The sequence below is a fragment of the Vipera ursinii genome (assembly GCF_947247035.1).
Source record: "Vipera ursinii genome assembly, chromosome: 4".
Lineage (NCBI taxonomy): Eukaryota > Metazoa > Chordata > Lepidosauria > Squamata > Viperidae > Vipera > Vipera ursinii.
Genome location: NC_139514.1, coordinates 80,670,152 through 80,689,775, shown reverse-complemented (window position 1 = coordinate 80,689,775; position 19,624 = coordinate 80,670,152). Strand labels below are relative to the sequence as shown.

Sequence of the window (19,624 nt, the reverse complement as noted above, 5' to 3'; positions counted from 1 at the left end):
GATTAGATAGAACTTTTAGGACCACTTTTTATGTCATATTTCATTACACTGTTGTCATTATTTCAGTGGGGCTTACACTTCATTCCTGAGCAGGAGCATCATCTAGAATAGTGCTTAAAACTGTCACCTTTCCAGTTTTTTAAAGTCTCCAGATTGGTTTACCTAAAACACTCAATATTTACATGATAATTTTGATTTTATTAATGAATTCTCAAGGAGGCTTACTTAATAAAATATGGCAGCATCAGTATTCCCCAGTACCTTAAAACTGTACTTATTTTGGAATACCTGTTACACAGTTCAAACATTTTCCTTCATGGTTGTCTTCACCTCTGACCTTGTAGTACATGTTAATTTATATAGGTAGTGCTCGAGTTACGAGTGTAATGAAGCCTGCATATTCCACTCATAACTCAAAACCTCGAGGGAATGAATCTCGTACCTCGAATGAGATTACTCATTTGCTCATTAAGATGTACATGGCTTGTTAAATGCACATGAGGTATCTCAGGGTGGGGAAGGCCATGGGGGACCTTGTGATGGAACAGGCCCCCAAGGCCTCCCTGACCCACTAAGATATCTCATGCTTCCCCTAACTCCCTCCCGTGCCGGACTCACTTACCTTGCAAAAATCCTCTCTGCTGCAGTTTCTTTCCCTTTGAGGGAGAGGAGAGTCGGCTTGGAAATGCTTTTTGCGCCAACAATGGAAGCTCCTGGGTGCCATAATATTGCTTGAGTTCAAAAGAGATCATGGCCCCCAGAACCTTCCATTCTGGGGGGGGAGTGTTTGCTTTGTTTACTTTGCCTATGGGGCAAAGCATGGAATTGGAGTCGGCCAAGTACAGGAACCAATGTCGCGTTTGCTGGTCTTAGTTTGAGGGCAGGAACAAAGTCTTCAACTAAACGGGGAGGCATCGTGGGGCGAGTCAACTTGCATCTGTGTTCAAGCTGCTGGTGGCAGCAGCCATCTGAGCAGCCACTATCTCCCCTTCACAGCCAGCCACCCAGCCTGTCCGACCTACTCCTGGCCTGACTGGCTGTTAGGCCAGATCTTGACCCCTTCTCTCCATGTTGTTCTCCCAACTCAAGTGGCGACAGCGGCTTGAGTTTCTCTGCTCCATCCTTAAGGAAGAAACTGGAGGCGCAGAACAGGATTGCTCTCAAGAAGATGCAGGTGCGCTGCTTGCTTGTGTGCAGTGGCCTTGTTGAGATCAGTCCTGTTCTGTGCCTCTGGTTTCTTCCTTTTGGACGGAGCAGAGAAACTCAAGCCACTGCCACTCAAACACTTATTATCTGAACCTTGGGGAGTGTCTTCTGTGTGTGAGTGCAACACTTGAAAATGCAGCGAATTGTTGCGTTTTCAACCACTCCATTTCCTTACCGAAGGTGCTCCCTATCTCCCCAAGGTCTCAGTTCAGATAAAAAGTGTTTGAGCGTCAGTGGCTTGAGTTTCTCTGCTCTGCCCGAAAGGAAAAACCCAGAGCCGCAGAGCAGGATTGACTTTAAGAAGACGGGTGTGCTGCTCGCTCATGTGTGCTGGCCTTATTGAGGTCAATTCTTCTCTGCGGCTCTGGTTTCTTTCAGAAGGAGCTGAGAAATGTAATGCTTTAAAACGCAGCGAATTTGCTTTGTTTTGAACCACTCCATTTGCTCATAGAGGGAGAATCTAGTTTCCCCAAGGTCTCCCTTCTGATAAAAAATTTATGAGACCCTATCTGGTGTTTCAAAACAAAGTGATTTGCTTCGTTTTGAACAGTTCCATTTGCTCACCAAGGGAGAATCCAGTTTCCCCAAGGTCTCCCGATAAAAAGTTTATCAGCGGCAGTAGCTTGGGTTTCTCAGCTCCATCTGAGTGGAGGAAAGTGGAGGTGCAACAGCGGGATTGCTCTCAATAAGGCTGGCGCATGCCCACAAGCAGTGCACCCGGGTCTTGTTGTTTGAGAGCAATCCCGCTGCTGCTGCTCTGCTTTCATCCATTTGGATGGAGCCAAGAAACCCAAGCTGCTGCCGCCGCTTGAGCAAGAAGGATGAGGAGGGGAAGAGCAGTGAGGATCCGTGCCAGCTGGCCGGTCGGGTAAGGTGGCTGTCTGTCTGGGGAGGGGGATTGTGGCCGCTGAGGTGGTTGCCGCTGCTGCCGGCTTGGATGTGGGTGCCAAGCACCTGGCCCCTCAATAGCTCCCTGCTCAGTTGAAGGCTTCCTTCCTGCCCTCAAATTAAGGCTGGAGCATGCAAGCGAGACGCAGCTGGGCCCTGGACGATTCCACGTGTTGCCCCATAGGTGTGCAACCAAAGCAAACACTCCCTCCCCCCAGAGAATGGAAGCTTTTGGGGGCCACGATCTCTGTTGCAGAGAATGGGTGTTTGAACTTAAACAATATTACAGCACCCAGGAGCTTCCATTGAGTCCTACAGGAATAGGGCGGTATATAAATTTAATAAAATAAATAAATAAAATAAATTGTCAGCAGGGAAAGCATTTCCAAGCTGACTCTCCTCTCCCTCAAAGGGAAAGAAACCACGGCAGAGAGGAGACAGATTTTTGCAAAGTGAGTCCTGTGTGGCAGGAAGGGAGGGGGAAGCAGTTGTGAGGAGTAGGAGGGGAATAGGGTGAATGTTGCAGAGCCTCTGCAGTCGCTCGCTCGTAAGGGTGAACGACTGCTGTGGTGCTGCAATATTTGTAATTTTGGGATTTGCTCGTAAACAATAGGGGGCGCTGATTGCGTAACTTTGAACAATTGTTAAGAGAACACTTGAACCTCTGGGATTACCTGTATATACAAAATGTAGCCATTGAACCTTATCTGCATCAGAAATGACTGTGGGGGAGGATATGGAAACTTTGAAAGAATAGCATTACAAAAAGTCACTTTTCCAATTCCCCTTAATTATGCTTGATTCACTTGAGGCCTGTACATATTTGCCAAGATAGCCCTTTGACCTAAAACATGTTAGTGAGCACCTGACTAAATAATGGAAGGTCTTAGTGCAAAGAGGCTTGGATATCTGCAGGGGCACATAACATGTTGATCATGTCATCATTCAGATGCAATGACATGTTCTTGTGTTAGATGTTATGATACAAGTACATACTACCAGCATTTGTGTGACGATGTCATAATATATATCATTTTGGTGTTTCTGTAAATTGCTGAACACAAGATTGTAGCAAGTTTGCTACAGTCTGAACATACAATCCCCTATTCCAGAGGTCCCCAAACCTTTTAGTACTAGGGACCAGTTTAGTGGGAGACAAATTTTCCACGGACCAGGGGGGATGGTTTTGGTTAGTCACCTCCAGCTCTATGGTCCGGTTCCTAACAGACCACGGACCAGTACCAGTCCATGGCCCGGGTCTCAGGAACCCTGCCCTAGTCATTATGTGGGTTGCTCTCACACACATATTTCAGCAGCTTATTTTCTGATGTTAAAGGAGTAGTGTATTGTGATAACATAGCAAGTAACTTTGCCCACAAGAGCTTTTTTTAAAAGAGGACTGTGTTTATTGAGTAAAGTTGTGACCACAAAATGAAATGATTTTTGTTAAGGAGTCAGCTCAAGTCATAATGTAAGTTGAAAGGTAAGGGACCTTATTCACTGGAGACAATGCTTGCTTGTATTTTTTGAATGGAGAACTAAACGGGACAATTGTGTTCGGGGGGGGGAATGAGAACTCAATCCGTCATTATCTTAAGTCTGGTTAGATAATTTAATTTCTAATTAAAAAGTGCTAAGAAGGGAGAAACCTCTGGAAAGGCTAGAATTTGTAAAGATGCAACATGGCTTGAAAACAATAATAGAAGAAAAAGTAAGCAGCTGTAAATCAGAAAGGAAAACTGAGACAAATTGATAGAGATGGACTGCAGCAGTACATACTTTCCCATGTTTTAATTAAATTTGCTTTCATCATAAATATTGCTAAATTACTAGTGATACCTGTAGGTGTCATGGTTTGGATAGATGAGACCAACTAAAACAAAATTCTGAGGCTTGAGGTTTCCTTTTTGAACATGTTTATTGGCTACAAAGTATTGCACTGTCAAAAGTGAAACTAAGATTAAAGTTCCCTCCAAAAGTTACGGTATACAAAGTTAAACTTCCCACCCTATTACTATGTAATCAACTACGTTTCCCAATAGAATAGTTTGGCAGGCTTTCTAACAGAAAGCTCACCCTCCCAGTCCAATAAACAGAAATGACCTTGGTTCCCACAGGACAGAGAATTGTTTAAGCTAACAGAAAAATTCCACACACCCCTCCCAGTCTGGTGGCAACCAAAACCGAACCTCATTCAGGCTCATTGCAGAGTTCACAGTAGGATCATTGACACATAATTTACCATTGATTAAAATGTTACTAAAGTATAATTTTGCTAAAATATAATTATACATTTTGTTGCTACTTTTGTATCTTTTAAATGTTTCATGGAACTGTATTTCAGTTGTGAGTTTTGTTACTGTTGTTCACAGGGATGCTAAGGAGAGTAAACTGAAATTTCTTTTGTTTATATTTTTCATATTAAAAGTGTCTACTCTGGATGATTTACTTTCTGCCCTGCTGAGAGGATGTAGTGGTAATGATAGCAGAGTCCGTTTCTGTTTCCAATCTCTCTAACCACAAGTAAGTCCCTAACAATAGTATATAAACATTACCATGACATTTTCATTTAAAACTTTGTTTCATTAAGTTATATTTATGGTTTAGAAATGTGGGTACATGTCTGTATATCTATTAATACACCATTTGTTACACAGCCAGGAGTTTTCAGTACTTTAATGTTTCAGATAATCCCCATCAACCTCTCTGAAAATTGCTCTACAGTGGAGAAGTTGTGCTGACTAATATTGTATATGTTTTGGCTTCCAGGTATTTCTGTATTTTGCTATTGTAAAGTTGTGTGAATGCCAGCACACATAATTCCATACATTCAAAGACTGTTCTTCACATACTTCAAGTGTGAATGTCTCCAGGAGAAAGATGTCAGTTCAATGATGTCAGACAGGATCGTGGGTGAGTACTTAGCCAACCCTGATGCCTAAACAGACAATTCTATTCAGTTAGGGGAGAAAAAAGTACTTTTAAAAAGTACTTTGTTTATTTTACTTTAAATAAGAGAACCAGCCTCTTCATTCAAGCTTATTGTTCTTTCCTCAAAGGACTAAAAAGGGCAATGACTTCTCTGCCTATATATGCAGTGTGTGTGTGTGTGTGTGTGTGTTTGTCGCAATGTATAGAAGTCAAATTAGGAGGGAGGGGGAGGGGGAGGGGGAAGGGGTTTTTTTTTAAAGGAAAACTGTATTTTAAAACTTTTCAATTAAAAAAAAAGAAGTCAAATTAGATTTTTCTTTTTCCTTGTGGGATATGTGGATAAGCAGGAGACTTTGTTGGGAGGGGAACAGGATTGGAAGGCTAGAAATGATTGTCCATAGAGCTATGAGAAATGTTAACAAAAGTCAAGTGAAAAGTGTCCTGTGCCTACCACTTTTTCCACTGAAAACAAATGCATTATGGATCTGGAATAGAAATAAATCATAAAAGTAGTTGATTTCAACAAAAAATGTTAAGCCTCACCATCCCGGCACTGCTTTTCCTTTGTGAAGTGTGTGCCTGTTGCCAAAGCCTTATATACAAGTAGTCCTTGACTTAGAAGAGTTTGTTTACTGACTGTTCAAAATTACAATGGCACTGAAAAAAGTGATTTATGACCACTTTTCACAGTTATGACCTTTGCAGCATCCCCATGATCATGTGGTCAAAATTCAGATGCTTGGCCATTGATTCATATTTATGATCATTGCTATTTCCCAAGGTCATGTGATCACCTTTTGCAACCTTCTGCCAAGCAAAATCAATGGGCAAGCCAGATTCCCTTAACAACAGGGTTAGTAATTTATCAGCTGCAGTGATTCACCTAACAACTGAGACAAGAAAGGTCATAAAATGGGACAAAACTCACTTAACAAATGTCTCACTTAACAACAGAAATTTTGGGCTTAATTGCCTTGGTGGAGCAGTGGGCTAATGCCTCCTTAAGTAACACCAGCTGCCTGCAATTAGTGCAGGTTCGCATCCCACCAGGCTCAAGGTTGACTCAGCCTTCCATCCTTCCGAGGTAGGTAAAATGAGGACCCAGATTGTTGGGGGCAATTAAGCTGACTTTGTAATAATGCCGCTTGGGTGTGTGTGTGTGAAAGCCCTAATAAGCAGGCATATACATAGAATGAAGGCTATTGCTAAGCTTGTAAGCCGCCCTGAGTCTTCGGAGAAGGGCGGGATATAAATGGAATTAAAATAAAAAAAAATAAAAAAAATTGTGGTCGTAAGTTGAGGACTACCTGCATTTGTTACTTAATGTAACAGGTAACTTGATGAGAGACAGGCCTAAATTGAATGGGAACACAGAAAAGATTCTCAGTTTGGCTTTCTTTTATTGTAATAATTCATAATGAATTTTTCTGACAGTAGCAGGCAATTCCATTTGCAATAGGAATAACACTGTAAGCAGTCCCAGATATCATTTTAAGTTTCCACATACTGGCACTTGAGCAACCTGGGAAATATCATGAAACTTAAACCTATCTCTCTAGCATAGTTCAAAGCAATGGATTGGGAAAAATTATTTTGAAGGTGCTTCAGATTTAGAATTATCTTTGACTGGACTCTTGGGATTTTACCATCTGCATACAGATGTCATTGTCAAGCTTGGAAAAACTTCATGTTGTTTCGGATATTTTTTTCCACCTTGGCTTGCCTACAGAACCAGGGGAGGGGAATGGGGAAGAATAGAATGTGCATTGCAGCTGTGGAGCTGTAAGGTCATTCATGAGTTTGTTTTGGAAACTGAAGATTCTTTCTCATAATAATTGTCTGGAGTTTAATTGGATAATGTGACTTGCACTGTCAGGGGGAAAGGGAGTTTCTATACTTTTAATACACTGCTTTTGCACCAATTTAATCAGAGCTGACTTTCCATTTGTTAATGCCGGTATGTGTTGTTCACTAAAGTCTTGCATTAGAGATAATAATGTCTCAGGTGTGCTTTACTTCATGGAGATCATCAGCCAGAACTTTGACAGTCATTGCTTTTGTCTTTTCATTTAATAATACAGTAAATTAGAACTTGACTAAGTATCACTTATCATATTCCTACTCAGCAAGTCAGCTGAATGGAATCTGAGACATTCTAGATGCAATTGACATACCTTATTCTAATTTATTCTGATTGAATGTATATAAGCACTTCTTTAGGGTTCATAGATAACTGGACAGTGAGACAGACAGTGTTTGGAATTGCTACCTCGTTTTTCTCTCCAAAAGGAAATCAAGCCTGAATTAAGGATCATTACCTGCATGTTTGTGGGAAATTAGATTGAAATACTAATACACAATTGTTAGTAGTTTGTTATGGAACCAATACTATTTATATAATTGAGATTTTTTATTTTATTTTACTTTATGTGTGTCTTGGAAAAAAAAACCAATGGAAAAGACAAGAGACAGCAACACAAACCAATAATCCTTACTTTAAGATTCAGTGGTTTATTTTTCTAATAATTTGGAACATAGCAAGCATCATCACGTACATTAATAACCCATTGCAATGAGGACCAAATGGCAATAGCAGATTCCAATAGAACAGCTATAGGCCAATGGCAAATCAATCAGGTCCAGTCCCAACCTTTTATACCCTTTCTTGTTCTAAGACTGTAGTCAGATGGTCTGCTGATTTTTGCTGACTTTTGCTGACCTACTTTCCACATATACTTTCTGCTGAACATCACTTTCCACATATACCCGTGTACATTGGAACCTGCATCCAGCAGCTACTTTCAGTTCGCTATTTCTCCCACAGTTATAATACTCATGTTCCAAATATACATAGACCTATCTACTTTGCAATTTCATATTGCACAAAGCTCAGCAGATTACAAATAGTACATTTGTATTGTGAAATAGTATATAGTTCAAGTCAAAGTTTGGTTTTAAATCACTACTGTGGGGCCTATCTCAGCTTTGCTCCAGCCTCATCTTGTTATATGAGGAGGGGACTATATTTTCATCTCCCACATATGTATAGTAAAAGAAATGCTTGTTTGGTAAATTTCAAAACGGCTTTATTGAAATGACTTTGGAAGAGCTAAATAGTACAGATAATGTGAAAATATTTTCCTGTTTATTTTATGTGCCTTTGATTTTCAATAAAATGTAGGAACATCACATAACAGGTGCCAGTTGTTTGGTAAATATTTGTTTCTTCAGATTTTTGATAAGAGGAAAAAAAATCACATTCACAGATATTTAGCAGTAGAGGAAAATTTTTAATTCCAGCTTTCTGTACTTAATTTTCATTAAAAGAAATGTTAGACATTTATTTGCATGTTCTGTGGAATACCTATTCTGGTTCTATGTTTGCTGTATAACTTTACTGTAGTCAGACATTAATGCATTATTTGTTTTAAGAAAGCAGCTTTTGAGTATCACTTCTGATGTATTTTTGTCTTTGGTGGATAAATTGATTTAACTAACAATCTCTTTAACAAGATTGCAGAATAGTATTCTCTTTTAAAGTTCATACCTCATATGAGTTTTTCTTACGTTTTTAAAATTATGTTCAGAGAAAATGGAATCCAAGATGAGGTTGCCCCTGTATCCAGTGCACCAAATGGAAATTGCTTGAGAAATAGCAACACTGAGGTTTTTGTAAGTACTATGATTTCTAATTTCATAAAATTAGATGGGAAAAAATGGAATTAGATCTTGAATCTCACTGGGTGCAATTTATAACTTAAACCATATTGTGTGTGTGTGTGTGTGTGTGTGTGATGCTGTCAATTTAATATATTTAAGTTCAAGGGTATGTCTAGAGTTAATCTAGATCCAGTTGATAATGCTGGATCAATGTAGTTGGTACCTCTATATCTATTCTATAACAATTTTGTCAAGGAATTTGTCCCTTCACATACTGTTCCTGTGTCATGGAGTGGATTTCATCTTTATCATTTTAGAAAGGGAAAAGAAAAGTCCGAGAACAATGCGAAAACAGAAGAAGAAATTCTTCCAATAGTAGATGGTCAAGCCAGCTGCAAAATGGAGAAGTGGTTGAAGCCGTTACATTGTTTGAGGTGATCAGTATGGGGAAAAGAGCTATGCAGGTACATCTACATATTTTCTGGATTGACTAGACATCTATAAATTAAACTGTTTATGAAAACCTTGTTGCTTTGCTCTCTTTTATTTCACTGTTGACAAATGCCATTTTTAGTTTTTGATCTGTTTTTTGCAATCTGGTTCAGTCTGTGGTAGATGACTGGATTGAAGCCTACAAAAAAGATAGAGATGTGGCACTTCTGGATCTCATTAACTTCTTCATTCAATGTTCAGGCTGTCAAGGTAAAAATCCTTTTTCTACATTATAAAGAGAGACAATGATTTTTTTCCATAATGTATTCAGTGTATTCTTGTTTACAATATAGGATTATATTTGTTGATGATTGGTCCAAGTAGATAAAAGGGTGGACGGAAGCTGGCAAAAATGAGAAGCATCAATTCTCAGGCTAAAAGAACCACCATTGTATGCATACATGAGCAAATGTTTCCTAATCTCAGGATTGGGAAGAAAATTCTAAATTTCTATTTTTTTTCAATGAATTTCTTATTTTTGTTCACAAAGTTAAAATACAAACTCCAGACAAAAGGAAAAAAATACAAGAACAAAGCAAAACTAAACTAAGTTAAACATGGAAAATGTTCATAAATAAACCCAACACGTACACATAAAATGTCACTTATATACTGATAAATATATTCCAGCAATAATATTCCCCCCCCTTGTGAAAGGTCCACAATGTTATGAATGTCTACAACTCTTGTTTATCCAACTAATTTGACCTGGCATCTATCTACTATATAAAAAAAACAGTTAAGCGGTAAACTCAACAACAAAGTCACATTGTAAAGTCCCCTTTTAACAGTCTAATAATATATTTAACCAGAAAGTTCACAATGGCTTCCAATCTACCATGAATTACCGTAATCATTAAATCTGATATGTCCAGGATCAAATATTCTCTATCCTCCTTAATGATAAAACTTTTTCTTAAATATTTAACTGGGATCTTTCCCAACAATTGTATCTCATCCCTCAATGTTATAAATCTCTGTTGTAAATATCTCGATAGCATTTGTTGTTCAAAGAATCTTCCTACAAGTTGAAATGCAGCATCTCTTTGCAATTGTTTTCTGATTGGATATAATAAGTCCATTATCCAATCTCCATCAATCTTCTTAATATAGTCCAGTCCATCATTCAGCAATTCTGCCATCTCTAAAACTTTTGAACTCATGCCCCTTTTAGCCTTCTTCAACAAGCCTGCAATTCTCAAACCAGACTCCAAACTTCAATCTGCCAGCAACAAATTAGATTCCAATCCATCCGATTTTAAGTCTGGTTTAACTACTGTTACTTACATCCGAGTGCCATCTTTGGGTTGATTTAAAACTTGTTAATTTACCAAACCTTTTATCCAAGTTTTCAATTAGCACTTGTATGTTGAAAAACATTTTTTTCAAAGGCTTCCCAGAGTGAGTTACCAAATTTCTATTGACTTAAAAAAGTGGAAGAAGAGGTACAGAATTTACACACTGGAGCAAACAGGTCTACGGCATTGTCTGAGTTCTGTGATATGCAGCTCTTTTGCACCTATATGGCTTCTATCTTGTCTGCAATAAAACAAGTTACCCAGCTATGTTTTATTGGTGACCTTGTATTATAAGCAAAATCCTGAAGATGAATGTTGAAAACATTGGAAATTCTGAAATACTAAGATATCTGAGATATGCTTATGAATATTGTACCAAGGGTTGTCAGTCCTATGCATGTTTCACCTGGATGTGCATTCTACTGAATTATTCATAGATGTAAATACAATTGTAATTAAATCTAATAATTAAAGTCAAGTAGTACAAAGGTGCAGAATATTTATTATGCTAGATGCTAGTTTTTGTTGACTTTTGAATCTGTGACACTGACTTCATTATTGTTTTAAAATAAAGTTTATATGCATATTGTTTTAAAATAAAGTTTATGTGCATATTACTGCAATGCATTAAAGCCTCGTTTAAATTTTCTATTGTTTCCATAGGAATGGTTACCGCAGAGATGTTCCAAAGTTTACAGAACTGTGAAGTGATGCATAAAATGACAGAGAAATTTGATGAAGTAGGTTCTTCCTTTTCTAAGGCAGGAGAACACAGTTTCATTGGTTTGAGGGACACATGGAAGAGGCATGTAGAAGGCTATAGTCAAAATTTCTGAGAATCATTTTCAATCTGTAATTTTATTTTTAATTATTTGCCCCTTTGCACAATTACCATAGCTACCAGCTGCAAATCCAAAAACCTAAGGATCAAGGAATTTTGCAGTATCTTGAGTTCTTCAGATTTGGCAAAGCTTATTCATGACGTGTTTACCTTTTCTCTTAGTTACTGCTGGGTCCTCTGTATTGAGAAATGTATGGGAAGTGCATTTGCCCCCACATCTTAGGGTTTAGGAAATACATAAACATTTTTCTCTTTTAATAGACCTGTAAATATTAAACTTTTTAACATTTGTTTTGCTAATTTTAATCTGTATTTTTAACTCTGGTATGTGTGCCACTGCATATACAAATATGTATATATGTTTATATATAAACACACACATACCCTACTCATATACAATGTGTGTGTGTGTTTACACACATACCATATACATACACATACATACTGTACATACATACATACATACATCTGAGTATCTTGGACTACATATGGCCTGCTGCACTTTTGATGCTTATGGTGGGCATGATTTTCAAAAAAGGATAGTAAACTTGTGTTTATTTTAACTTTCAAGTTCTACTGAGAACTCCCAAGATTTTTAAAACTAATGTTCAATGATTCTGAATGTTTTTATATAACAGTTCATTATGTGTGCTTCTTCATTGACAAAATTGCTGGCAGCTTCACTCATGAAAAATGAAGATATATGTAAGGAGTTGCCAATACCTTGGAGGTGATAAGGAAATCCTTACTTGTACAGAAATGTCAACGTACCAAAAAACTGTTTGAACTTAGCTATGGATGTTTATAATTGTATTTAATTGTTATGAGAACATTGATGTTGTTAAACATCACTGCTTAAGTTTTGCTCTGCCTTTATGTATTATAGGAAACAGGATTGCAATATAAAAGGTTTATGGCTTATCCTTGGATTTTGACTGTTACTTGGCCAGCGGACATGGTAAAGTTATTATTTCACATATACTCAACCTTTTTTGCTGGAATTTATGTAGGAATACCCACTAGGTTTCCTAGGCTGTATGCAAATCATATAGTGACAGTAACCAAGTTTGCTGCAAACTTTCACAAGATTCTAGGATCTTTTCGATATATAATAGAAAGGCTTGCACTTTCTAAAATACTAGTAGGAGTTCACTGGTTAGTCAGTTTTTATCATGTATTTCTAAATGTAATTCTTAAGAATGATATTCTTTATGTTTCTCCATTAACTGAAAAGAATTACATTACTTATTGCATCATCTTCTCCTCTCTTGAACCAAATGCAATTATTTTCATGAATGCTGGCAACATGTTTTCAGTAGCTAACAAAATCAAGAAGACTACACACAGTTTTCTTTGATTTTACCTTGCTGTAGTATTCATTCCACTTCAGATCCTCACAGTTTGGAGAGGTGGGAAAGTTATGAAATGCTGGAGCTAAAGTAACCTTTCTCAGAGCTAATTGTGAGGGTTGAGGGCACCTTCTAATACAGACAACAACATTCTCTCAAATAAAGTGTATAGTGGCAGTCTATCAAATAGATGACTGTTCCCAGGGATGTGGGGCATACACCCAGTTGCTGTAGTGATATAAATCTCATATCTTATTTGATCCCCTGCTGATTTTGTACATTTGACCACTGACAAAGAAATGATCAGTCTATAATTTTAATGGTAGGTTTATTTTAACAATGAGAGAGAGTAACAAAACAATAAAAAAATGCATTTCAAAAAAGTTATAAATTGATTTGCATTTTAATGATTGAAATAAGTATTTGATCCCCTATCAATCAGCAAGATTTCTGGCTCCCAGATGTCTTATACAGGTAATGAGCTGAGATTAGGAGCACTCTCTTAAAGGGAATGCTCCTAATCTCAGCTTGTTACCTGTATATAAGACACCTGTCCACAGAAGCAATCAATCAATCAGATTCCAAACTCTCCACGATGGCCAAGACCAAAGAGCTGTCCAGGGATGTCAGGGGCAAGATTGTAGACCTACACAAGGCTGGAATGGGCTACAAGACCATTGCCAAGCAGCTTGGTGAGAAGGTGACACCAGTTGGTGTGATTATTCGCAAATGGAAGAATCACAAATTAACTTGTCAGTCTCCCTCAGTCTGGTGCTCCATGCAAGATCTCACCTCTTGGAGTTTCAGTGATCATGAGAACGGTGAGGAATCATCCTAGAACTACATGGGAGGATCTTGTCAATGATCTCAAGGCAGCTGGGACCATAGTCATCAAGAAAACAATTGGTAACACACTACGCTGTGAAGGATTGAAATCCTGCAGTGCCCACAAGGTCCCCCTGCTCAAGAAACCACATGTTCAGGCCCGTCTGAAGTTTGCCAATGAACATCTGAATGATTCAGAGGAGAACTGGGTGAAAGTGTTGTGGTCAGATGAGACCAAAATCGAGCTCTTTGGTATCAACTCGCCGTGTTTGGAGGAGGAAGAATGCTGCCTATGACCCCAAGAACACCATCCCCACTGTCAAACATGGAGGTGGAAACATTATGCTTTGGGATGTTTTTCTGCTAAGGGAACAGGACAACTTCACTGCATCAAAGGGACGATGGTCAGAGCCAAGTACCTCCTTCACTCAGCCAGGCCATTGAAAATGGGTTGTGGATGGGTATTCCACCATGGCAAAAACCCGAAAGGCAATAAAGGAATGGCTCAAAAAGAGTCACATTAAGATCCTGGAGTGGCATAGCCAGTCTCTAGACCTTAATCCTATAGAAAATCTGTGGAGGGAGCTGAAGGTTCGAACTGCCAAACGTCAGCCTTGAAACCTTAATGACTTGGAGAGGATCTGCAAAGAGGAGTGGGACAAAATGCCTTCTGCAATGTGTGCAAACCTGGTGGCCAACTACGAGAAATGTCTGACCTCTGTGATTGCCAGCAAGGGTTTTGCCACCGAGTACTAAGTTATGTTTTGCAAAGGGGTCAAATACTTATTTCACTCAAAATGCAAATTAATTTATAACTTTTTTGAAACGTGTTTTTCTGGATTTTTTTGTTGTTATTCTGTCTCTCACGGTTAAAATAAACCTACCATTAAAATTATAGACTGATCATTTCTTTGTCAGTATGTATGTATGTATGTATGTATGTATGTATGTATGTATTTATTTATTTATTTATTTATTTATTGAACTTATATACCGCCCTTCTCCCGTAGAACCCAGGGCAGTTCACAAGGCAATTAAAACAATATTACAATACAAAAGTTAATAACAATTAAAATAGATTAAATTATCCTTGATTGAAAATCTAAAACCCCTATAACTCTGATTAAAAAAGTAGACAAGCATACAAAATCAGCAGGGGATCAAATAATTTCCCCCCTCATTGTATTACTTCTTTCTCATCTGCAGTTTAAGCTTAATCTTATAACTCATCTAGGCACGAGTGTGAATTTTCTGCTAAATGAAGCTAAGGATCCAAGTTGTGAAGTATAAGATCTTCTTTACTGCTGAGTATTGGTTGGAAAGCTTGAATTGATTGACAGAGCTGGGTCTAACATTACAGTTATGGCTTATGCTGACTTACGCTGGCTACCACTGTGATTTCAAGGAAGAATTGTATGCTATGTATAGTGACAATTTTGCATGTTATTAAAAGCCTTTAGCATGTCCAGCTAGAAGAATCATCTAAAATTCAGTGCCTATAAAATTTCAGCCCCATCAGACTGAATGCAGTTGCTTCCATGTGTGATTCCAGATGTCAAAGCTCTGTGTAAACTTCCATGCCAAAGCATTGTCCTCAAGTATTCCTGGATGCCTTGGATTCTTTTCCATCAAACTGAACAGCTTTGTATCAAATGTTCTCAGATCTTCACATTTCTTGCAGGGTAATGAAGACTATCCACTCATCAAAGCAGGGTCCTATTGGAAGAGGTTCAAAACTAATTTTTGTGAATTCACTGCAGTACTAGTCCAACAATGTCAGTGCAGCATTTTGTATGACAGCTATTTGATGGACACAATCATCTCTCTTCTTACGGGTTTGGCAGATTCCATGGTCAGAGCGTTCAGGCATACTAGTACTTTAGCAGGTATGGACAACAGTATACACTATTACTATTTAGTAGTTGGAAGTTTGATATCCTGCACTGTTGAAATGGTCAGAACATATGGATTGTTGATACAGTGAAAAAACCCAACTCTGGTGGCAAGTACATAGCAGTCTGAAAAGAATTCATCCTGTTGGTGATCCTCCAACAGGAGCATTGCAGAACTTCGTAAATCTGCTTTTCCTTACGGAACTTTATGCAATTAAAAAATGAAGGAAAGTAGTGCTAATACAGAAAATGTTATCATCCTTGGGTTATGGAAGATGTGGAAAATTAGTCTAACAAAAATATTTTTCTAAAATTTGTAATTGCTGACTTAGCAGAGCTACCATTAAATAAGAAGCATTGTTGTGCCTTTTAATACTGGAAGTATGGGAAACTGCTGGCCTATTCAAAACATTCTCTTTGCAAGTAGTTACCCACTGATTCAAATGCTGAGGTAGTCTCCCATCTATTATTTGCTATTATAGAGGAATGATCCTGTTGAACTCAGATTCCATCTGTTTGCAGATTGGAGCAACTACCTAGTGATACATAAAGGATAATGTTACTGATGAAAGAATAGGTGCTGTCCGTACAAAGAGCTAAAGTAGAAATCTAGATAGTCAAGATCACTGTGACATGTAAATGTTTATCCTTGCTCTTTCAACCATTTTTTGTCTTGGAGTTTATAGTAAGAAAGCCATATCTTCAGACTACACATCCAAACTCTTTCTGATTTTTTCTCTCTCAAATAGCCTTCAGACTAATGGAAGATCTCATACTGCCTAAAAATGCTATAACCTCAGGTTTAGCCTGAGCTTTAGCTAGGACTCATTGCCATTTTTGATCCTGAAATCTCAGAATGGATATAAAAAAATTCAGAGTTAGAGAATGTGGCCAGTTGGAATGCTCCACATCCTAGTTTCTGGAGAATCGAGTTGCTTATTTTTGGTATTATTCCAACCAATGTGTTAATTTCTCTTGGCATCTTTAACTACAGTGGTTTATGCCTGTGTATTTAATTCCAGAGAGAATGAAGTTGAGACAGGTGGCTCAGACATGAGCCTCAGCTTTATGGGTCATGAATGCATCTTCTAGAAGACAAATTTTTAGAAGATATACTAAGCCAATTACTTAATTAAGAGGTACTTTCCAGTACTTTCATATTAAAAAAGGCTGTTGGATTTGCTAACAGCCTATTGTGGTCCTTAGGCTGACTGGTTATTTTCACACTGTAGATAAAGCTGAATGGTAGATAAGAAAAAAAAAAAAGCTGAAGGAGTTGCCAGAAATGACACAAAATGTCAATCTAAGATGATGGATCATATGATGGAAAATTTGTTGTGGAACTACTGAAAACTATAAAAAAGACATTCAAAGTAAATATATATTAAATTAATAACTTAAAAGTTAAAATAACCAGCACAATTATGGGGACCCAAGTCTTATGTTGGAAAGAGCTTGGCAATCAATCCTAAAATCATCAACTGAGGAGTGGAAAAAAAGGTTACAGAATATTAAGTTTGTAAATAGAATGACTAGTTATATCCTGCCATGGGAATGACATATTAAATGAATACAGAAAAATTTAAAATATGGATTATAATTTAATTTTATGTTTTTAATTTTATTAAACATTACTTTGGTGTTCATGCTTATGGATTAATTATCAAAATAGGTATAGATCAGATGAAATGACAACTTTCAATATCTTTTAATATGAGATAAGTCTATAAAAATATCCATTGAAATATCAGTAAGAATTTATTTATTTATTTTAATTCCATTTATATCCCGCCCTTCTCCGAAGACTCAGGGCGGCTTACAAGCTTAGCAATAGCCTTCATTCTATGTATATGCCTGCTTATTAGGGCTTTCACACACACACCCCAAGCGGCATTATTACAAAGTCAGCTTATTGCCCCCAACAATCTGGGTCCTCATTTTACCCACCTCGGAAGGATGGAAGGCTGAGTCAACCTTGAGCCTGGTGGGATGCGAACCTGCACTAATTGCAGGCAGCTGGTGTTACTTAAGGAGGCATTAGCCCACTGCTCCACCAAGGCTATCCGTGGCTGGATAGTGTATTTTATTTTTTAATGATATAGAATTTTAAATACCTGCCTCCAGAAGTTGTGAATGCAACACTGGAGGTTTTTAAGAAGAGACTGGACAGCCATTTGTCTGAAATGGTATAGGGTTTCCTGCCTGAGCAGTGGGTTGGACTAGGTGACCTCCAAGGTTCCTTCCATCATCATCATCATCGTCATCATCATCTAAAAAATTAATACAAAACAAAATTTGCTCAAAGTAATAAAAAGATTAGTATGTACAATATATAATAATTTAATAATAAATGATTATTGTAATAATTTATAAAATGAGTCCTTATATGTTATAAATACAACTATGGGGAAAAATAAAAATTGGTTCTAACAATTTTTATGACATATGCTTTGCTGTAGCATTACAATTATTAAACAATAATAATAATTTAAAAACAATTTTAAATATTTGACAAGAAAATGTTTCCTAATTTTTGTACGTTGGTATACTGGCTAAGGCATTAGGTTAAAAAGCAGGAGACCCTGAGTCCTAGTCCCACTTTAGGCACAAAGCCAAATTGGTGACCTGGGCCAATCACCATCTCTCAGCCCTAGAAAGGAGGCAATGATAAACCTGAAAAATCTTGCCAAGAAAACTGCACAGACTAGTCTAGGCAATCTCCAGAAGTCAGTGCTGGCTTAAGGCAGAAAAAAAATAACATTTTTTGGAAACTACTTTGAGAATGGGGTTTTTTTTGCTAGAATGTTATGGGTGACAAGTGACAAGTTCTTAAATAATTTGATACACAGATGCATATACACATACACATGCAAGATTTTTTGCAGCTAAAAAGTAGTGTCAAGGTTATGTTGAAAAAAATTAATTCAGTGATAGGCATAAACTGTAGTCACATCTCTGGTGCTCACAGCTGAAGTAAGTTATTCCTGAGCTTTCCTTACTTTGTTGTAGATTTCTAAGTTCGTAATGTTGAGATTCTAGACTTGATTTTGGTATTGTATTTGTTTTTGTTTCCAGCTATGAAGCTTCTTACAGCGCTTGTAAATCTAAATCTAAATCTAGAAGTAAGTAAGGATAACCTGGAAAGATTATATAAGGTGGAAAAGAAGAGGATCGTGGGAAAGAAAATCAATTCTAGACTGGACCACCTTGAGAGAAAAAAGAGAGAGGTGGGGCAATCTTTCAAGTGGAGATAAAATTTAATTTGGGAATCTGAGACCATGGTACTAAATTTGCCATTCAGTGCCATTAGCATTTAAACCTGTGACTGGGATTTTTATAGCACAGTCATCCCTGGTTACAAAGCTGCCATTTATTGGAGAGTTATGATCTCATATGATGCTATAAGACAGGGGTGTCAAACTCAATTTCATTGAGGGCCGCATCAGCATTGTGGTTGCCCTCGGGGGGGGCAGGTGGGTGTGGCTGGAATGGGCATGGCCTACTGGGTGGGCATGGCCAGCTCGACATCACTCCCTTCAGGAGTGGGCAGGACTGGGGCAGATCTGAGGGTCTCCAGCAGAGGAAGATGGGACTAGGATGAGCGCCGGGACATGGTCCCTCCCACCCTCCCTCTGTTTCTTCCTTCCTCTGTTCCTTCCTTCTTCCCTCCCACCCTCCGTTCCTTCCTCCACTTTTTCCCTCTCTCCCTCGCACTCTTCCTTCCTCCCTCCCTTCTCACCCTCCGTTCCTTCCTTCCTTCCTCCCTCCCTTTTTCCCTCCCTCCCTCCCACCCTCCCTTCTTTCCTCCCTCTCACCGTTCTTCCTTCCCTGTTCCTTCCTCTCTCCCTTTTTTCCCTCCCTCCCTCCCACCCTCCCTCCTACCCTCCATTACTCCCTTCCTTCTTCCTACCCTCCGTTGCTCCATTCTGTCCTTCCTCCCTCTATTCCTTCCTTCGCCTTCTCATCTGTTTCCTTCCCCCGTGCTCAGGAAGGGGTGATGGGAGGGGGAGAGATTTCCAGCACTAACATGCTGCCGGCCATTCCTATACCATGTGAGCGGGTGGGGGCGGTCCCGTTGGAAGGGATGCCTCGTGGCTGCGAGGCTGGAGGTGCTGGGGTGTGTGTGCTGATCTACAACCTGGTTCTGTCCATCAAAGCCAGAACGCGCTCAGCCTAAGATCCACTGGAACCAGCAAGAAGCTGCCCCACCGCCTCTGCCCTATCCCCCAGGTGTGCACACAG

At 38.5% G+C, this 19,624-nt stretch overlaps 1 protein-coding gene across 3 annotated transcripts in view; it reads left to right on the top strand.

Moving 5' to 3' along the window:
• LOC310639672 (cohesin subunit SA-2-like) overlaps positions 1 to 19,624 on the top strand; it is a 109,044-nt gene that overhangs the window by 5,040 nt on the left and 84,380 nt on the right. For all 3 annotated transcript variants that reach the window (XM_083361501.1, XM_083361500.1, XM_083361499.1), the window contains exons 2-10: positions 4,523 to 4,617; positions 4,864 to 5,007; positions 8,613 to 8,697; positions 9,003 to 9,149; positions 9,291 to 9,387; positions 11,139 to 11,215; positions 12,203 to 12,274; positions 15,172 to 15,376; positions 18,458 to 18,609. In XM_083361501.1, coding sequence (XP_083217627.1) covers positions 4,958 to 5,007; positions 8,613 to 8,697; positions 9,003 to 9,149; positions 9,291 to 9,387; positions 11,139 to 11,215; positions 12,203 to 12,274; positions 15,172 to 15,376; positions 18,458 to 18,609 — 885 coding nt within the window. In that variant the 5' untranslated portion in view covers positions 4,523 to 4,617; positions 4,864 to 4,957. The remainder of the gene's footprint in view (positions 1 to 4,522; positions 4,618 to 4,863; positions 5,008 to 8,612; positions 8,698 to 9,002; positions 9,150 to 9,290; positions 9,388 to 11,138; positions 11,216 to 12,202; positions 12,275 to 15,171; positions 15,377 to 18,457; positions 18,610 to 19,624) is intronic.